Raw genomic sequence first — 18,266 nt, 5'->3', positions numbered from 1 at the left:
TAGTGGTGGTTGCAGACACAATGTTATCATGTATCTCTGTATACAGGGAGCTCCCCCTAGTGGTGGCTGCAGACAGGATCTTATCATGTATCTCTGTATACAGGGAGCTCCCCCTAGTGGTGGTTGCAGACACAATGTTATCATGTATCTCTGTATACAGGGAGCTCCCCCTAGTGATGACTGCAGACAGGATCTTATCATGTATCTCTGTATACAGGGGGCTCCCCCTAGTGGTGACTGCAGACAGGATCTTATCATGTATCTCTGTATACAGGGAGCTCCCCCTAGTGGTGGCTGCAGACAGGATCTTATCATGTATCTCTGTATACAGGGAGCTCCCCCTAGTGGTGGCTGCAGACAGGATCTTATCATGTATCTCTGTATACAGGGAGCTCCCCCTAGTGGTGGCAGCAGACAGGATCTTATCATGTATCTCCGTATACAGGGAGCTCCCCCTAGTGGTGACTGCAGACAGGATCCTATCATGTATCTCTGTATACAGGGAGCTCCCCCTAGTGGTGGCTGCAGACAGGACCTTATCATGTATCTCTGTATACAGGGAGTCCCCCCTAGTATCAGCTGCTGTGAAGCAGTGATCGGTGTCACATGTGAGGGTCGCTGTATGTTCCCCCAAGGATGCACACAGAGGCAGATTGAGGCCATGGGAGTACATTGCAGTCACAGGCGTAGCTGTGATTGCAATGCAGAATAAAAGTGAGCATTGGTCTTGGTCGGGCTATCTGTTCAAGGCAGATGTAAGAAACCCTGCTGGGCTTTTATTTTTTAAACGGACTATAGGATGGTAGTGGGGTTGCTCCACTTCCTCCCCGGGCTGGGTTTTCCATGTGGCCTATGGCCAGATGTTATTGTAAAAACCCTTGCAGCAGAGGGTTGGGTGTGTCAGGTTCAGGGTCAGTGTCAGTCTGTTTTTTGCAGGAGTGCAGAGCAGTCAGTTTTGGCATCGCTCCACCTGTGTGAGGCAACACAGGCAAGCGGAGCCAAACAGCCAAGGCAGCTGGAAGGCCTGGCACCCACAACGTACACAGCGGTGCAGTTGCCCACGTTAACAAGTCTTGGAGGTTGTCTGTGTTGTTTATCGACTAAAGAGAAATAAACCAGCTCACCCGTGATGCATTAGTTGTACTTCAGGAGCACAGACCCGCTGTGTCCAAACGTGTAAAGTCCAAAAAAAAAGAATGTCCAGCTCCACCGAATCCGTGAAGATAAAATTTCTTTATTCAGAAACTTGTAGCACAGAGGATACAAACTTCAGCACAAACCATATGGGTGTGAATCTCAACGCGTTTCTGGAGACTAAGCTCCCTTAATCATAACCCTTAATCACTATTAAGTAATACAATTTAATAATATTATTATCAATAATATAATAATTATAATATATTAATATTGAGCAGAATATAATTTTGGCCTATTGGTTCAGCCTCCACGACAGTCACAGTCTCTCATGTGGCCCCTCGGGAAAATTAATTGCCCACCTCTGAGTTAGGGTATAGGGACAGTTAGCGACTTTTTAATTAAAGTGTATTAGACAGAGAATTATGATATTAAATATAGTTTTATTATTAAAATAATGTTAGTTTAGGATCATCCCTTTAAGTCTGAAAGATTCTTATTGTCAGATCCATCAGTGGAGAATCACAGTAAGTGATATGTGGCTCTAACCACAGCGACAGCTGCACACTCCATACAGGATGATAAATGCAAAATCTTTAACTCTCAGGCTTATTGAATGATCACAATTACACCTGACAATGTCATAAATCCAACTCTGAGACATTAACACAAATAATCAATAGCTAAGAGCAACAATGTTACAACAGTGTTCTCTCTACTGCAGGGGAGGAAGAAGAAAGAAAGTCCAGGAGAGAAAATCACAATCACATCACACTTCACTGTATCAGTCCATAAATAATCCACAATGTGACCCTACAGACCAGAGTATACAGAAGGTGACACTTGTCCTGATACATAAGGAGTGGTATATAGCAGATAGAGTATATAATTTTACATATGGACAGTATTATAGTAGTTATATTCTTGTACATAGGGGCAGTATTATAGTAGTTATATTCTTGTACATAGGAGCAGTATTATAGTAGTTATATTCTTGCACATAGGGGCAGTATTATAGTAGTTATATTCTTGTAGATAGGAGCAGTATTATAGTAGTTATATTCTTGTACATAGGGGCAGTATTATAGTAGTTATATTCTTGTAGATAGGAGCAGTATTATAGTAGTTATATTCTTGTACATAGGAGCAGTATTATAGTAGTTATAGTCTTGTACATAGGAGCAGTATTATAGTAGTTATATCCTTGTACATAGGAGCAGTATTATAGTAGTTATATTCTTGTACATAGGGGCAGTATTATAGTAGTTATATTCTTGCACATAGGGGCCGTATTATAGTAGTTATATTCTTGTAGATAGGAGCAGTATTATAGTAGTTATATTCTTGTACATAGGAGCAGTATTATAGTAGTTATATTCTTGTACATAGGAGCAGTATTATAGTAGTTATATCCTTGTACATAGGGGCAGTATTATAGTAGTTATATTCTTGTAGATAGGAGCAGTATTATAGTAGTTATATTCTTGTACATAGGGGCAGTATTATAGTAGTTATATTCTTGCACATAGGGGCAGTATTATAGTAGTTATATTCTTGTAGATAGGAGCAGTATTATAGTAGTTATATTCTTGTACATAGGAGCAGTATTATAGTAGTTATATTCTTGTACATAGGAGCAGTATTATAGTAGTTATATCCTTGTACATAGGAGCAGTATTATAGTAGTTATATTCTTGTACATAGGGGCAGTATTATAGTAGTTATATTCTTGTACATAGGGGGCAGTATTATAGTAGTTATATTCTTGTACATAGGGGCAGTATTATAGTAGTTATATTCTTGTACATAGGGGCAGTATTATAGTAGTTATATTCTTGTACATAGGAGCAGTATTATAGTAGTTATATCCTTGTACATAGGAGCAGTATTATAGTAGTTATATTCTTGTACATAGGGGGCAGTATTATAGTAGTTATATTCTTGTACATAGGGAGCAGTATTATAGTAGTTATATTCTTGCACATAGGGGCAGTATTATAATAGTTATATTCTTGTACATAGGGAGCAGTATTATCTATATATATAATTGTCTAAGGGTTTTTCCGTCTGTCTGTCTGTCTGTCTGTCTGTCTGTCTGTCTGTCTGTCTTTCTGTCTGTCTGTCTGTCTGTCCTGGAAATCCCGCGTCTCTGATTGGTCGAGGCCGCCAGGCCTCGACCAATCAGCGACGGGCACAGCATGGCGACGATGATGTCATAATGGAAATCCCGCATCTCTGATTGGTCGAGGCCGCCAGGCGACGGGCACAGTATCGACGTACATGTCATAATGGTTGCCATGGCGACGATGATGTCATAAAGGTTGCCTCGACCAATCAGCGACGGGCACAGTCTGCCGCGAATTCTGGAATCATCATTGTCCATATACTACGGGGACATGCATATTCTAGAATACCCGATGCGTTAGAATCGGGCCACAGTCTAGTAGTAGTTATATTCTTGTACATAGGGGCAGTATTATAGTAGTTATATTCTTGTACATAGGGGGCAGTATTATAGTAGTTATATTCTTGTATATAGGAGCAGTATTATAGTAGTTATAGTCTTGTACATAGGGGCAGTATTATAGTAGTTATATTCTTGTACATAGGAGCAGTATTATAGTAGTTATAGTCTTGTACATAGGGGCAGTATTATAGTAGTTATATTCTTGTACATAGGGGCAGTATTATAGTAGTTATATTCTTGTACATAGGAGCAGTATTATAGTAGTTATATTCTTGTACATAAGGGCAGTATTATAGTAGTAATATTCTTGCACATAGGGGGCAGTATTATAGTAGTTGTATTCTTCTACATAGGAGCAGTATTATAGTACATATATTCTTGTATATAGGGGCAATATTATAGTAGTTATATTCTTGTACATAGAGGCAGTATTATAGTAGGTATATTCTTGTACATAGGGGCAGTATTATAGTAGTTATATTCTTGTACATAGGAGCAGTATTATAGTAGTTATATTCTTGTATATAGGAGCAGTATTATAGTAGTTATATTCTTGTACATAGGAGCAGTATTATAGTATATTCTTGTACATAGGAGCAGTATTATAGTAGGTATATTCTTGTACATAGGGGCAGTATTATAGTAGTTATATTCTTGTACATAGGAGCAGTATTATAGTATATTCTTGTACATAGGAGCAGTATTATAGTAGTTATATTATTGTACATAGGGGCAGTATTATAGTAGTTCTATTCTTGTACATAGGAGCAGTATTATAGTAGTTATATTCTTTTACATAGGGGCAGTATTATAGTAGTTATATTCTAGTACATAGGGGCAGTATTATAGTAGTTATATTCTTGTACATAGGAGCAGTACTATAGTAGTTATATTCTTGTACATAGGAGCAGTATTATAGTAGTTATATTCTTGTACATAGGAGCAGTATTATAGTAGTTATATTCTTGTACATAGGAGGCAGTATTATAGTAGTTATATTCTTGTACATAGGAGCAGTATTATAGTAGTTATATTCATGTACGTAGTGGCAGTATTATAGTAGTTATATTCTTGTACATAGGGGCAGTATTATAGTAGTTATATTCTTGTACATAGGAGCAGTATTATAGTAGTTATATTCTTGTACATAGGAGCAGTATTATAGTAGTTATATTCTTGTACATAGGGGGCAGTATTATAGTAGTTATATTCTTGTACATAGGGGCAGTATTATAGTAGTTATATTCTTGTACATAGGAGCAGTATTATAGTGGTTATATTCTTGTATATAGGGGGCAGTATTATAGTAGTTATATTCTTGTACATAGGGGCAGTATTATAGTAGTTATATTCTTGAACATAGGAGGCAGTATTATAGTAGTTATATTCTTGTACATAGGGGCAGTATTATAGTAGTTATATTCTTGTATATAGGGGGCAGAATTATAGTAGTTATATTCTTGTACATAGGGGCAGTATTATAGTAGTTATATTCTTGTACATAGGAACAGTATTATAGTAGTTATATTCTTGTATATAGTAGCAGTATTATAGTAGTTATATTTTTGTACATAGGAGCAGTATTATAGTAGTTATACACTTGTGCATGGGGCAGTATTATAGTAGTTATATTCTTGTACATAGGAGCAGTATTATAGTAGTTATATTCTTGTACATAGGAGCAGTGTTATAGTAGTTATATTCTTGTACTTGTACATAGGGGCAGTATTATAGTAGTTATATTCTTGTACATAGGAGCAGTATTATAGTAGTTATATTCTTGTACATAGGAGCAGTATTATAGTAGTTATATTCTTGTACATAGGGGCAGTATTATAGTAGTTATATTCTTGTACATAGGGGCAGTATTATAGTAGTTATATTCTTGTACATAGGAGCAGTATTATAGTAGATATATTCTTGTACATAGGAGCAGTATTATAGTAGTTATATTCTTGTACATAGGAGCAGTGTTATAGTAGTTATATTCTTGTACATAGGGGGCAGTATTATAGTAGTTATATTCTTGTATTCTTGTACATAGGAGCAGTATTATAGTAGTTATATTCTTGTACATAGTAGCAGTATTATAGTAGTTATATTCTTGTACATAGGAGCAGTATTATAGTAGTTATATTCTTGCATATAGGAGCAGTATTATAATAGTTAGATTCTTGTACATAGGAGCAGTAGTATAGTAGTTATATTCTTGTACATAGGGGGCAGTATTATAGTAGTTATATTCTTGTACATAGGGAGCAGTATTATAGTAGTTATATTCTTGTACATAGGGGCAGTATTATAGTAGTTATATTCTTGTACATAGGAGCAGTATTATAGTAGTTATATTCTTGTACATAGGAGCAGTATTATAGTAGTTATATTCTTGTACATAGGAGCAGTATTATAGTAATTATATTCTTGTACATAGGGGCAGTATTATAGTAGTTATATTCTTGTATATAGGGGGCAGTATTATAGTAGTTATATTCTTGTACATAGGGAGCAGTATTATAGTAGTTATATTCTTGTACATAGGGAGCAGTATTATAGTAGTTATATTCTTGTACATAGGGAGCAGTATTATAGTAGTTATATTCTTGTACATAGGAGCAGTATTATAGTAATTATATTCTTGTACATAGGGGCAGTATTATAGTAGTTATATTCTTGTATATAGGGGGCAGTATTATAGTAGTTATATTCTTGTACATAGGAGCAGTATTATAGTAGTTATATTCTTGTACATAGGAGCAGTATTATAGTAGTTATATTCTTGTACATAGGAGCAGTATTATAGCAGTTATATTCTTGTACATAGGGGCAGTATTATAGTAGTTATATTCTTGTACATAGGAGCAGTATTATAGCAGTTATATTCTTGTACATAGGGGCAGTATTATAGTAGTTATATTCTTGTACATAGGGAGCAGTATTATAGTAGTTATATTCTTGTACATAGGAGCAGTATTATAGTAATTATATTCTTGTACATAGGGGCAGTATTATAGTAGTTATATTCTTGTATATAGGGGGCAGTATTATAGTAGTTATATTCTTGTACATAGGATCAGTATTATAGTAGTTATATTCTTGTACATAGGAGCAGTATTATAGTAGTTATATTCTTGTACATAGGAGCAGTATTATAGTAGTTATATTCTTGTACATAGGAGCAGTATTATAGTAGTTATATTCTTGTACATAGGGGCAGTATTATAGTAGTTATATTCTTGTACATAGGAGCAGTATTATAGTAGTTATATTCTTGTACATAGGAGCAGTATTATAGTAGTTATATTCTTGTACATAGGAGCAGTATTATAGTAGTTATATTCTTGTACATAGGGGCAGTATTATAGTAGTTATATTCTTGTACATAGGAGCAGTATTATAGTAGTTATATTCTTGTATATAGGAGGCAGTATTATAGTAGTTATATTCTTGTACATAGGGGCAGTATTATAGTAGTTATATTCTTGTACATAGGAGCAGTATTATAGCAGTTATATTCTTGTACATAGGGGCAGTATTATAGTAGTTATATTCTTGTACATAGGAGCAGTATTATAGCAGTTATATTCTTGTACATAGGGGCAGTATTATAGTAGTTATATTCTTGTACATAGGGAGCAGTATTATAGTAGTTATATTCTTGTACATAGGAGCAGTATTATAGTAATTATATTCTTGTACATAGGGGCAGTATTATAGTAGTTATATTCTTGTATATAGGGGGCAGTATTATAGTAGTTATATTCTTGTATATAGGAGCAGTATTATAGTAGTTATATTCTTGTACATAGGAGCAGTATTATAGTAGTTATATTCTTGTACATAGGGGCAGTATTATAGTAGTTATATTCTTGTACATAGGAGCAGTATTATAGTAGTTATATTCTTGTATATAGGAGGCAGTATTATAGTAGTTATATTCTTGTACATAGGGGCAGTATTATAGTAGTTATATTCTTGTACACAGGAGCAGTACTATAGTAGTTATATTCTTGTACATAGGGGCAGTACTATAGTAGTTATATTCTTGTACATAGGAGCAGTATTATAGTAGTTATATTCTTGTACATAGGAGCAGTATTATAGTAGTTATATTCTTGTACATAGGAGCAGTATTATAGTAGTTATATTCTTTTACATAGGAGCAGTATTATAGTAGTTATATTCTTGTATATAGGAGGCAGTATTATAGTAGTTATATTCTTGTATATAGGGGGCAGTATTATAGTAGTTATATTCTTGTATATAGGAGGCAGTATTATAGTAGTTATATTCTTGTACATAGGGGCAGTATTATAGTAGTTATATTCTTGTACATAGGGGCAGTATTATAGTAGTTATATTCTTGTACATAGGGGCAGTATTATAGTAGTTATATTCTTGTACATAGGAGCAGTATTATAGTAGTTATATTCTTGTACATAGGAGCAGTATTATAGTAGTTATATTCTTGTACATAGGGGCAGTATTATAGTAGTTATATTCTTGTACATCTTGCACTTACCGGTCAGGGTGGGTGCAGTGTGGAGGAAGGTGTTTAGGCATTGCTCCCTATATTCTCTCCATTTCTGTATTGTATCCGATAGAGAAACAGCCGTGGTCTGGAAGAGAACACAACAGATCTGTTCAGACAAATAATGAGAATGAATCTGAACTTGAAAAGTTAAAGGTAGAGAAATATCATGGAGAAATCTGCACCATATCATCATTGTCACAGACACACAGGCCCCACAGTATTTTTCTTACAAATGACTATTTTGTTTTTTTTTTGTGGTTAGATAAATGATATTGTGTAAGATACAATGAATCTTTATAGAGTCATAGACTGCAGGTCTGCCTCCAACACATCAGATGGGGGTCCTGAGCATTGTGCCGCTGACAGATTAACCCCCTCTATCCTGCATTAGTCCCTGTTCACATGTCCAGTAATCATCCACTAGAACGGACCATGCAGCAATCAGTTAACAAAAAAGTTGTACAGACAGAACTTTCTTGCCAGTTTTTAAAATGCTGATCTTTGCTGGATCTGTTTTTTTTTTTAACATTGAAGTCTATGGAAAACTGATCCATTTATTAGCCATCGGTTTTTCTTTCATTGGAAAAGGATCCATTTTTTGCTCACTGGATCAGTTTCCAATAGAAGAGAATAGAGGCTAATTAATGGATCAGTTTTCCATAGACTTCAATGTTAAATAATAAATGGATCCAGTTGAAATCAGTTATTTTTAGCTGGACAAACTAAACAAATTGCTGCTGGATCTGTTTTGATGATTACTGGACATGTAAACAGAGTGTCATGCTGCTGCAGTGCACCATAGGGCAACCTCCACCAGAGGGAGCTTGAGAGGGAAGTGAGACTGCACACACAGAGCAGCAGCACAGGTGCCACCAAGTGGCGAGAGAGTGGTCAGACAAGCCGAGTCAAAAAAACAGAGGCAGAAGTACCAAAGGTAGCAGCAGTGCACGTGGTCAGGAACAAGCCAGGAGGTTCAGCAATGGTCAGAAGCGGATAAGGCAAAGACAGAAGGCAGAAGTGAGTCCGAATACAATCCAAGTCAAAAACTAGAGAATCAAACCAACAAACAGGGAAATGCTGGGGAAAGGGCAGACAGGGGGAGTCAACAGACACGAGGCAAGTCAGTGATCACAGCAGGACAAATCAAGAGCTACCAGAGTCAGGTTCACATGCCGAGGGCAGAACTTTAGCTGACACCACCAGCAGGCATAGGAGCTAAATAGCAAACCTGAACCCAGAATGAGGCAGAGCAAAGTTAACCCTTAACATGATCCGCCCGGAAAAAGGGCAGACAGGCTTAAACCCTGGAACGGATCATGACACAGAGCCTTAAGACGGACCCCAGGATAGAGGAGCAGTTACAATGTTGTCTTTTGTGGGCGACTGTGATTCTGGACCAGGGTCGGTGCACGTGAATGTGATCAGAGATGTTATATGTATACGGTGGATGTAACTATTCACTCTGTATCATCAGTCACATTCTCGTTAAAAAGCAATTTTGTATCCAGACCTAAGAAGCTGCTAATTGAGCATTAATCCTGCTCTGGATCCGCGATAATATCGCACCTTAATGGCTTTATGTTCTGCTCACGTTCCCTTGTGTTGTTTGCCATGATGTTTATTAGTAGAATAGCAGAAAGTAACATAAATTCGAGATAATTGGCAATTTGTGAAATCCGGCAGGGAGGTCAGAAAAACGGGCAAAAAATACCCTTTTATATATACAGGAGGCTAGACACCCCTCAATCACAAGGGTCACTGGGGTAAAGAGAGTGGGAGAAATAGTGAGAGTCCCTAAATAATAGCTCTACGGTGCCTGTAATGCCACATAACGGGGCCATACATTATTAACATAGTAGTGCCATGCAATATGAGCATAATACCACCAAACAGGATGAATATAATGGTGCTATACATCATCAGCATAATCATAAGCAACTCCATCAGTATAGTATTTCCATACATCATTAAACAACCCCAAGAGAAAGAATAATAGCCATCGAGAGTTCACCCACATGCTCACAACCCAAGTGGGGGAGCAAAAACAAGGGGGGACTCAAACGAGTTTAATTAGAAAGAGGACACTCCTACTAGAGAACAACCCAAGAGAAAAAATGGAGTACATGTCCGTAAAAATTGAAATTTTATTGTACCATTAAAATGACATACACAATTTAAACAATACTACAAAACAAAAATAAGAAATTTCCATACAGTACGAATACAACATAGCATACCACATAGTATTACAGACTAACACTGTACAGAAAAAATATAATCGTAATATCAATATACAAGATCAACATAGTAGTGTCATACAATATCAGCATAATACCACCATACAGTGTCAAAATAAAGTCATACAATATACTGTACATTAAAAACATAATGTATCTGTACAGCTTCAACATAGTAGCACCATACAGTATTACTGTAATACCACTATACAAGATAATGAAGCAGTACACTGTGGAGGACATTATACAGGAGTACTATGCAGGGTAGCTGTGATTCCTGAAATGAGGTGAGAGAAAACACAAGAAAGCAACAGTATAGCGGTCATTATACAATTGATCACAATCCACTTAGCAGTATAGGTCTGAACTCAGTTCTGGGGTGAGAAAAAGCACATACTAGAAAACAACAGCATGGAGGTCATAATACAGCAGTACTGAGCAATGTAGCTGTGAATTAATCTATGCATCAACATAGTATCACTATACAGTATTAAAATAGTAGTGCCACACAGGTTCAGCATAATTCCACTATACTAGATCAACAGATGTAGCAGCAAAACAATACCACTATGTAACATCTACATTGTATTGCCATACATTAAAGACCCAATACCGCTGTGAAGGATCAACATAATAGTGAACATATTAGTGTAATACAGCAGCAGCATAAATACCACTATACACTATAGAATAAAAATAAAACACCCATACTGAATCAAAATAATGCCACAATACCAATATCAACATATTATTGCCGTATAGTATCAGCATATTACAACAGTATAAAAAAGAGCCATATAGTGCACAATACAGTATAAATATATTTAGTACCGCATACTATAAATTATAATACCACTATGCAGTGATGACATAAAATAAATTACTTCTATATGGTGCACACATTATAGCGCCCCATGGTATTAATATAATAGTGCCATACAGTGAATAAATGGAAATACCGTAAGGCAAACTGGTACTTTCACTGGGGAGAAAGTAGGGGGCTACCTTCTGAGACCCTCTCTACGCCATAGCTGCTCTCATCTCACCTACAGCTGGGCTAAATTCACTTTAAGGCCCTGTTCATATAACACTTGGGCCACATGTTGGTGACTTCATCAGGGGTTACCTGAAATTCAGGATCTGCATAATGGAGCCTTTGACTATAATGAGCCAGGCAGTCACTATATACTCTGTCTGCCTCTGTTCCTGCGGTGTCCATCTGTTTTCAGGCAGACACAATATCGGGGTAGACTATTATTTTGAGTTTGCCTTTTTAGATGAACACCGCGGAGTACAAAGTGACTCTGCTATCCAGGGGCGTAATGACCGCGGTCGCCGCACAACCAGGCCCGGCGGTTCAGGGGCCCACCTATGCCAGCAGAAACTTCAACTGGATATGCGTCCTTCGATCCGTGTGCGGCAATACACAGTGTCGGCCAATCAGAAGCCAGCAGCTGACGTTGGTGTGCACGTGACCGCGGGCACATGGGAGTGATGTCAGGCACTCTCGTCATATGCTGAAGTCAGCTGCTGGCTACAGAAGAGTGCAGTACAGCGCGGGAGCGGAGGGAAGGTGAGTATAATTGTTTGTTTTTAAATCAGTGAGTATGCGGTTGTCATACTACATGGATGACTATGGGCTGTAAATTATACTACATGGATGACTATGGGCTGTGCATTGTACTACATGGATGACTATGAGGTGCATTATACTACATGGATGACTATGAGGTGCATTATACTACATGGATGACTATGGGCTGTGCATTGTACTACATGGATGACTATGGGCTTTAAATTATACTACATGTTTGACTATGAGGTGTATTTTGATACAGGAAAGAAATATATCTTGGTACTGTGTTAGCCAGTAGATAGAAAAATATTTAGAATTGAGAGTCCTCAGTGATTGATACCTTTTAATGGCGAACTGAAAAGATGGTAACAAATTGCAGCTTTCGAGACTACACAGGTCCCTTCATCAGGCAAAGACTAAAAGAAATTCTGAAGAATCACATACCGTATATACTCGAGTATAAGCCGAGATTTTCAGCCCACTTTTTTGGGCTGAAAGTGACCCTCTCGGCTTATACTCGAGTCAGTGTCATCGGGGGAGGGGCAGCGGCGCGGTGACATACTCACCTGCTCCTGGCGCGGTCCCTGCATGTCCGATGGTCTCCGGGCAGCTCTTCCTGTGTTCAGCGGTCACGTGGCACTGCTCATTACAGTAATGAATATGCACGCATATTCATTACTGTAATGAGCGGTACGTGACCGCTGAACACAGGAAGATGCCGCCGGCTCCCGGAGACCATCTGACAGTGAGACGCTGCCAGGGACCGCGCCGGGAGCAGGTGAGTATATCGGGGGAGGTGAGCATTGCGCGATAGTCACCTGTCCCCCGTTCCATCACTGCGCGCTGCTCTGTCTTCCGTCCTCTGGCTGTGACTGTTCAGGTCAGAGGGCGCGATGACGCGATTAGTGTGCTCGCCGCCCTCTGCCTGAACAGTCAGTGCAGAGGATGGAAGGCAGAGCAGCGATGGAACGTGGAAGGTGACTATCGCAAGTGCCGGGGGCCTGAGCGAACAGAGGTGAGTATGTGATTTTTTTATTTTAATCGCAGCAACAGCAAATGGGGCAAATGTGTGGAGCATCTTATGGGGCCACAATGTGTGGAGCATCTTATGGGGTCATCAACCTTTATGCAGCATTATATGGGGCGTATTTTGTATGGAGCATCCTATGGGACCATCATAAACTGTATGGAGCATTATATGGGGCTCCTGATTCAATATGGATATTTAAAAACACTTAACCTACTGATGTCTCAATTAATTTTACTTTTATTGGTATCTATTTTTAATTTTGACATTTACCGGTAGCTGCTGCATTTTCCACCCTAGGCTTATACTCGAGTCAATAAGTTTTCCCAGTTTTTTGTGGCAAAATTAGGGGGGTCGGCTTATACTCGAGTATTTATGATATTTATGCACAACACAGCACAGAGAAAAAAAAAAAAAACCATGGATAAGATAGGTGACATGAAGCAGAATTATCCATAAATGTCCATAAATATTGGGCCAGTTCTTAGATAGGGATTGTTTTATTGTCCTCTGATTGGGGTTGGTTCTGTTGTGATGACCCCACATGGTCTACAGGCGCTGCGGCAGTTTAACGCTATTGACGTGTGGGCCCGCACGTCAATAGTTAACAGCCGCCAGCCAATCGGAGGATGGTAGCTGACGTCAGCCACAGTGCGCACGTCGCCGGCGTGTGATGTCATTGTCAGTCGCCGGCGGGTGCGCGCTTCAGCTGCGAGGAAAGAGCTTTGCCGAAAGAACGCGGTCAGGTGAGAAGAACTCGTTTTATTTAGTGCAGCAATCCAGGGGACCCGGGCCAGAATACTGGAAACTGGGGGCAGAGATGCTGGACACATTGGGGGCAGAGATGCTGGACACTGGGCAGAGATGCTGGACACATTGGGGGCAGAGATGCTGGACACATTGGGGGCAGAGATGCTGGACACATTGGGGGCAGAGATGCTGGACATTGGGGGCAGAGATGCTGGACACATTGGGGGCAGAGATGCTGGACACATTGGGGGCAGAGATGCTGGACACATTGGGGGCAGAGATGCTGGACACATTGGGGGCAGAGATGCTGGACATTGGGGGCAGAGATGCTGGACACATTGGGGGCAGAGATGCTGGACACATTGGGGGCAGAGATGCTGGACACATTGGGGGCAGAGATGCTGGACACTGGGCAGAGATGCTGGACACATTGGGGGCAGAGATGCTGGACACATTGGGGGCAGAGATGCTGGACACATTGGGGGCAGAGATGCTGGACACATTGGGGGCAGAGATGCTGGACACATTGGGGGCAGAGATGCTGGACACATTGGGGGCAGAGATGCTGGACATTGGGGGCAGAGATGCTGGACACATTGGGGGCAGAGATGCTGGACACATTGGGGGCAGAGATGCTGGACACATTGGGGGCAGAGATGCTGGACACATTGGGGCAGAGATGCTGGACACATTGGGGGCAGAGATGCTGGACATTGGGGGCAGTTTAACGCTATTGACGTGTGGGCCCGCACGTCAATAGTTAACAGCCGCCAGCCAATCGGAGGATGGTAGCTGACGTCAGCCACAGCGCGCACGTCGCCGGCGTGTGATGTCATTGTCAGTCGCCGGCGGGTGCGCGCTTCAGCTGCGAGGAAAGAGCTTTGCCGAAAGAACGCGGTCAGGTGAGAAGAACTCGTTTTATTTAGTGCAGCAATCCAGGGGACCCGGGCCAGAATACTGGAAACTGGGGGCAGAGATGCTGGACACATTGGGGGCAGAGATGCTGGACACATTGGGGGCAGAGATGCTGGACACATTGGGGGCAGAGATGCTGGACACATTGGGGGCAGAGATGCTGGACACATTGGGGGCAGAGATGCTGGACATTGGGGGCAGAGATGCTGGACACATTGGGGGCAGAGATGCTGGACACATTGGGGGCAGAGATGCTGGACACATTGGGGGCAGAGATGCTGGACACATTGGGGGCAGAGATGCTGGACATTGGGGGCAGAGATGCTGGACACATTGGGGGCAGAGATGCTGGACACATTGGGGGCAGAGATGCTGGACACATTGGGGGCAGAGATGCTGGACACATTGGGGGCAGAGATGCTGGACATTGGGGGCAGGATGCTGGACATTGGGGGCAGAGATGCTGGACATTGGGGGCAGAGATGCTGGACATTGGGGGCAGGATGCTGGACATTGGGGGCAGGATGCTGGACATTGGGGGCAGAGATGCTGGGCACACTGGGGGCAGAGATGCTGGACACATTGGGGGCAGAGATGCTGGACACATTGGGGGCAGAGATGCTGGACACATTGGGGGCAGAGATGCTGGACACATTGGGGGCAGAGATGCTGGACACATTGGGGGCAGAGATGCTGGACATTGGGGGCAGAGATGCTGGACACATTGGGGGCGGAGATGCTGGACACATTGGGGACAGAGATGCTGGACACATTGGGGGCAGAGATGCTGGACATTGGGGGCAGAGATGCTGGACATTGGGGGCAGGATGCTGGACATTGGGGGCAGGATGCTGGACATTGGGGGCAGAGATGCTGGGCACACTGGGGGCAGAGATGCTGGACACATTGGGGGCAGAGATGCTGGACACATTGGGGGCAGAGATGCTGGACATTGGGGGCAGAGATGCTGGACATTGGGGGCAGGATGCTGGACATTGGGGACAGGATGCTGGACATTGGGGGCAGAGATGCTGGGCACACTGGGGGCAGAGATGCTGGACACATTGGGGCAGAGATGCTGGGCACACTGGGGGCAGAGATGCTGGACACATTGGGGGCAGAGATGCTGGACACATTGGGGGCAGAGATGCTGGACACACTGAGGATGCGGAGCTCGAGATAACTGTGTTATTTCCTGCAGAGACAAGTCCTGGCTGGATGAAGTGATGGTGGTATGCGCAGGATGAAAGATGAAGGACTTCACCTAGAGACGTCACTGGTGAGTCAATGTTACCTATACACTGACACTATACACTGTATACTATATACAGAGGTCCTGTGTATAATGTCACCAGTGATCACTGTATTGCCTATACACTATATACAGAGGTCCTGTGTATAATGTCACCAGTGATCACTGTAATACCTGTACACAGACACTGCATACTAAGTACAGATCTCCTGTGTATAATGGCACTTATGGTGTTAGTATTGTGGGGTTTTTTTTATTACTGATCAGTATTGTAGTATTAGGTCACTATGTGGTGGTAATATGTGGTCTGGTCATGGTGTTGTATTTGTTCCTTGTATGTGATAGTATTAGTCATTTTAAAAATTGAAAAATAAATAAAAATACACCTAAATTGTATTGCATATTTTAACAAATATTTAACCCCTTAAGCCCCGAGGGTGGTTTGCACGTTAATGACCGGGCCAATTTTTACAATTCTGACCATTGTCCCTTTATGAGGTTATAACTCTGGAACGCTTCAACGGATCTTGGCGATTCTGACATTTTTTCTCGTGATATATTGTACTTCATGATAGTGGTAAAATTTCTTCGATATAACTTGCATTTATTTGTGAAAAAAATGGAAATTTGGCGAAAATTTTGAAAATTTCACACTTTTCCAAATTTGAATTTTTATGCCCTTAAATCACAGAGATATGTCACACAAAATACTTAATATCAGCACAATTTTGGAACCAACATTTTTTTTTGTTAGGGAGTTATAAGGGTTAAAAGTTGACCAGCAATTTCTCATTTTTACAACACTTTTTTTAGGGACCACATCTCATTTGAAGTCATTTTGAGGGGTTTATCTGATAGAAAATACCCAAGTGTGACACCATTCTAAAAACTGCACCCTTCAAGGTGCTCAAAACCACATTCAAGAAGTTTATTAACCCTTCAGGTGTTTCACAGGAATTTTTGGAATGTTTAAATAAAAATGAACATTTAACTTTTTTTCACACAAAATTTATTTCAGCTCCAAATTGTTTTATTTTACCAAGGGTAACAGGAAAAAATGGACCCCAAAAGTTGTACAATTTGTCCTGAGTACGCTGATACCCCATATGTGGGGGTAAACCATTGTTTGGGCGCATGGCAGAGCTCGGAAGGGAAGGAGTGCCGTTTGACTTTTCAATGAAAAATTGACTGGAATTGAGATGGGACACCATGTTGCGTTTGGAGAGCCCCTGATGTGCCTAAACATTGAAACGCCCCACAAATGACACCATTTTGGAAAGTGGACCCCTTAAGGAACTTATCTAGATGTGTGGTAAGCACTTTGACCCAACAAGTGTTTCACAGAAGTTTATAATGCAGAGCCGTAAAAATAAAAAATCATATTTTTTCACAAAAATGATCTTTTCACCCCCAATTTTTTATTTTCCCAAGGGTAAGAGAAGAAATTGGACCCCAAAAGTTGTTGTCCAATTTGTTCTGAGTACGCTGATACCCCATATGTGGGGGTAAACCACTGTTTGAGCGCATGGGAGAGCTCAGAAGGGAAGGAGCGCCGTTTGACTTTTCAATGCAAAATTGACAGGAATTGAGATGGGACGCCATGTTGCGTTTGGAGAGCCACTGATGTGCCTAAACTTTGAAACCCCCACAAGTGACACCATTTTGAAAAGTAGACCCCCTAAGGAACTCATCTAGATGTGTTGTGAGAGCTTTGAACCCCCAAGTGTTTCACTACAGTTTATAAAGCAGAGCCGTGAAAATAAAAAATATTTTTTTTTCCACAAAAATTATATTTTAGCTCCCAGTTTTGTATTTTTCCAAGGGTAACAGTTGAAATTAGACCCCAAAAGTTGTTGTCCAATTTGCCCTGAGTACGCTGATACCCCATATGTGGGGAAGAACCACCGTTTGAGCGCATGGCAAAGCTCGGAAGGGAAGGAGCGCCATTTGGAATGCAGACTTAGATGGAATGGTCTGCAGGCGTCACGTTGCATTTGCAGAGCCCTTGATGTACCCAAACAGTAGAAACCCCCCACACGTGACCCCATATTGGAAACTAGACCTCCCAAGGAACTTATCTAGATGTGTTGTGAGAACTTTGAACCCCTAAGTGTTTCACTACAGTTTACAACGCAGAGCCGTGAAAATAAAAAATCTTTTTTTTCCCACAAAAATGATTTTTAGCCCCCCAAATTGTTATTTTCTTAAGGGTAACAAGACAACTTGGACCCCAAAAGTTGTTGTCCAATTTGTCCCAAGTACGCTGATAACACATATGTTGGGGTAAACCCCTGTTTGGGTGCACGGGAGAGCTCGGAAGGGAAGGAGCACTGTTTTACTTTTTCAACGCAGAATTGGCTGGAATTGAGATCGGACG

The 18,266-nt window shown here is 40.6% G+C and overlaps 1 protein-coding gene across 1 annotated transcript in view; it reads right to left on the bottom strand.

Moving 5' to 3' along the window:
- Positions 1-18,266, bottom strand: part of GLP1R (glucagon like peptide 1 receptor) — a 385,527-nt gene that overhangs the window by 274,109 nt on the left and 93,152 nt on the right. Inside the window, exon 2 of the mRNA XM_077282033.1 lies at positions 8,121-8,217. Within this exon, the coding sequence (XP_077138148.1) occupies positions 8,121-8,217 (97 nt within the window). The remainder of the gene's footprint in view (positions 1-8,120; positions 8,218-18,266) is intronic.

The sequence above is a fragment of the Ranitomeya variabilis genome, chromosome 2 (genome assembly GCF_051348905.1).
Source record: "Ranitomeya variabilis isolate aRanVar5 chromosome 2, aRanVar5.hap1, whole genome shotgun sequence".
Lineage (NCBI taxonomy): Eukaryota > Metazoa > Chordata > Amphibia > Anura > Dendrobatidae > Ranitomeya > Ranitomeya variabilis.
The sequence above is the reverse complement of the archived record's forward strand: the minus strand, read 5'-3'. Positions and strand labels throughout refer to the sequence as shown.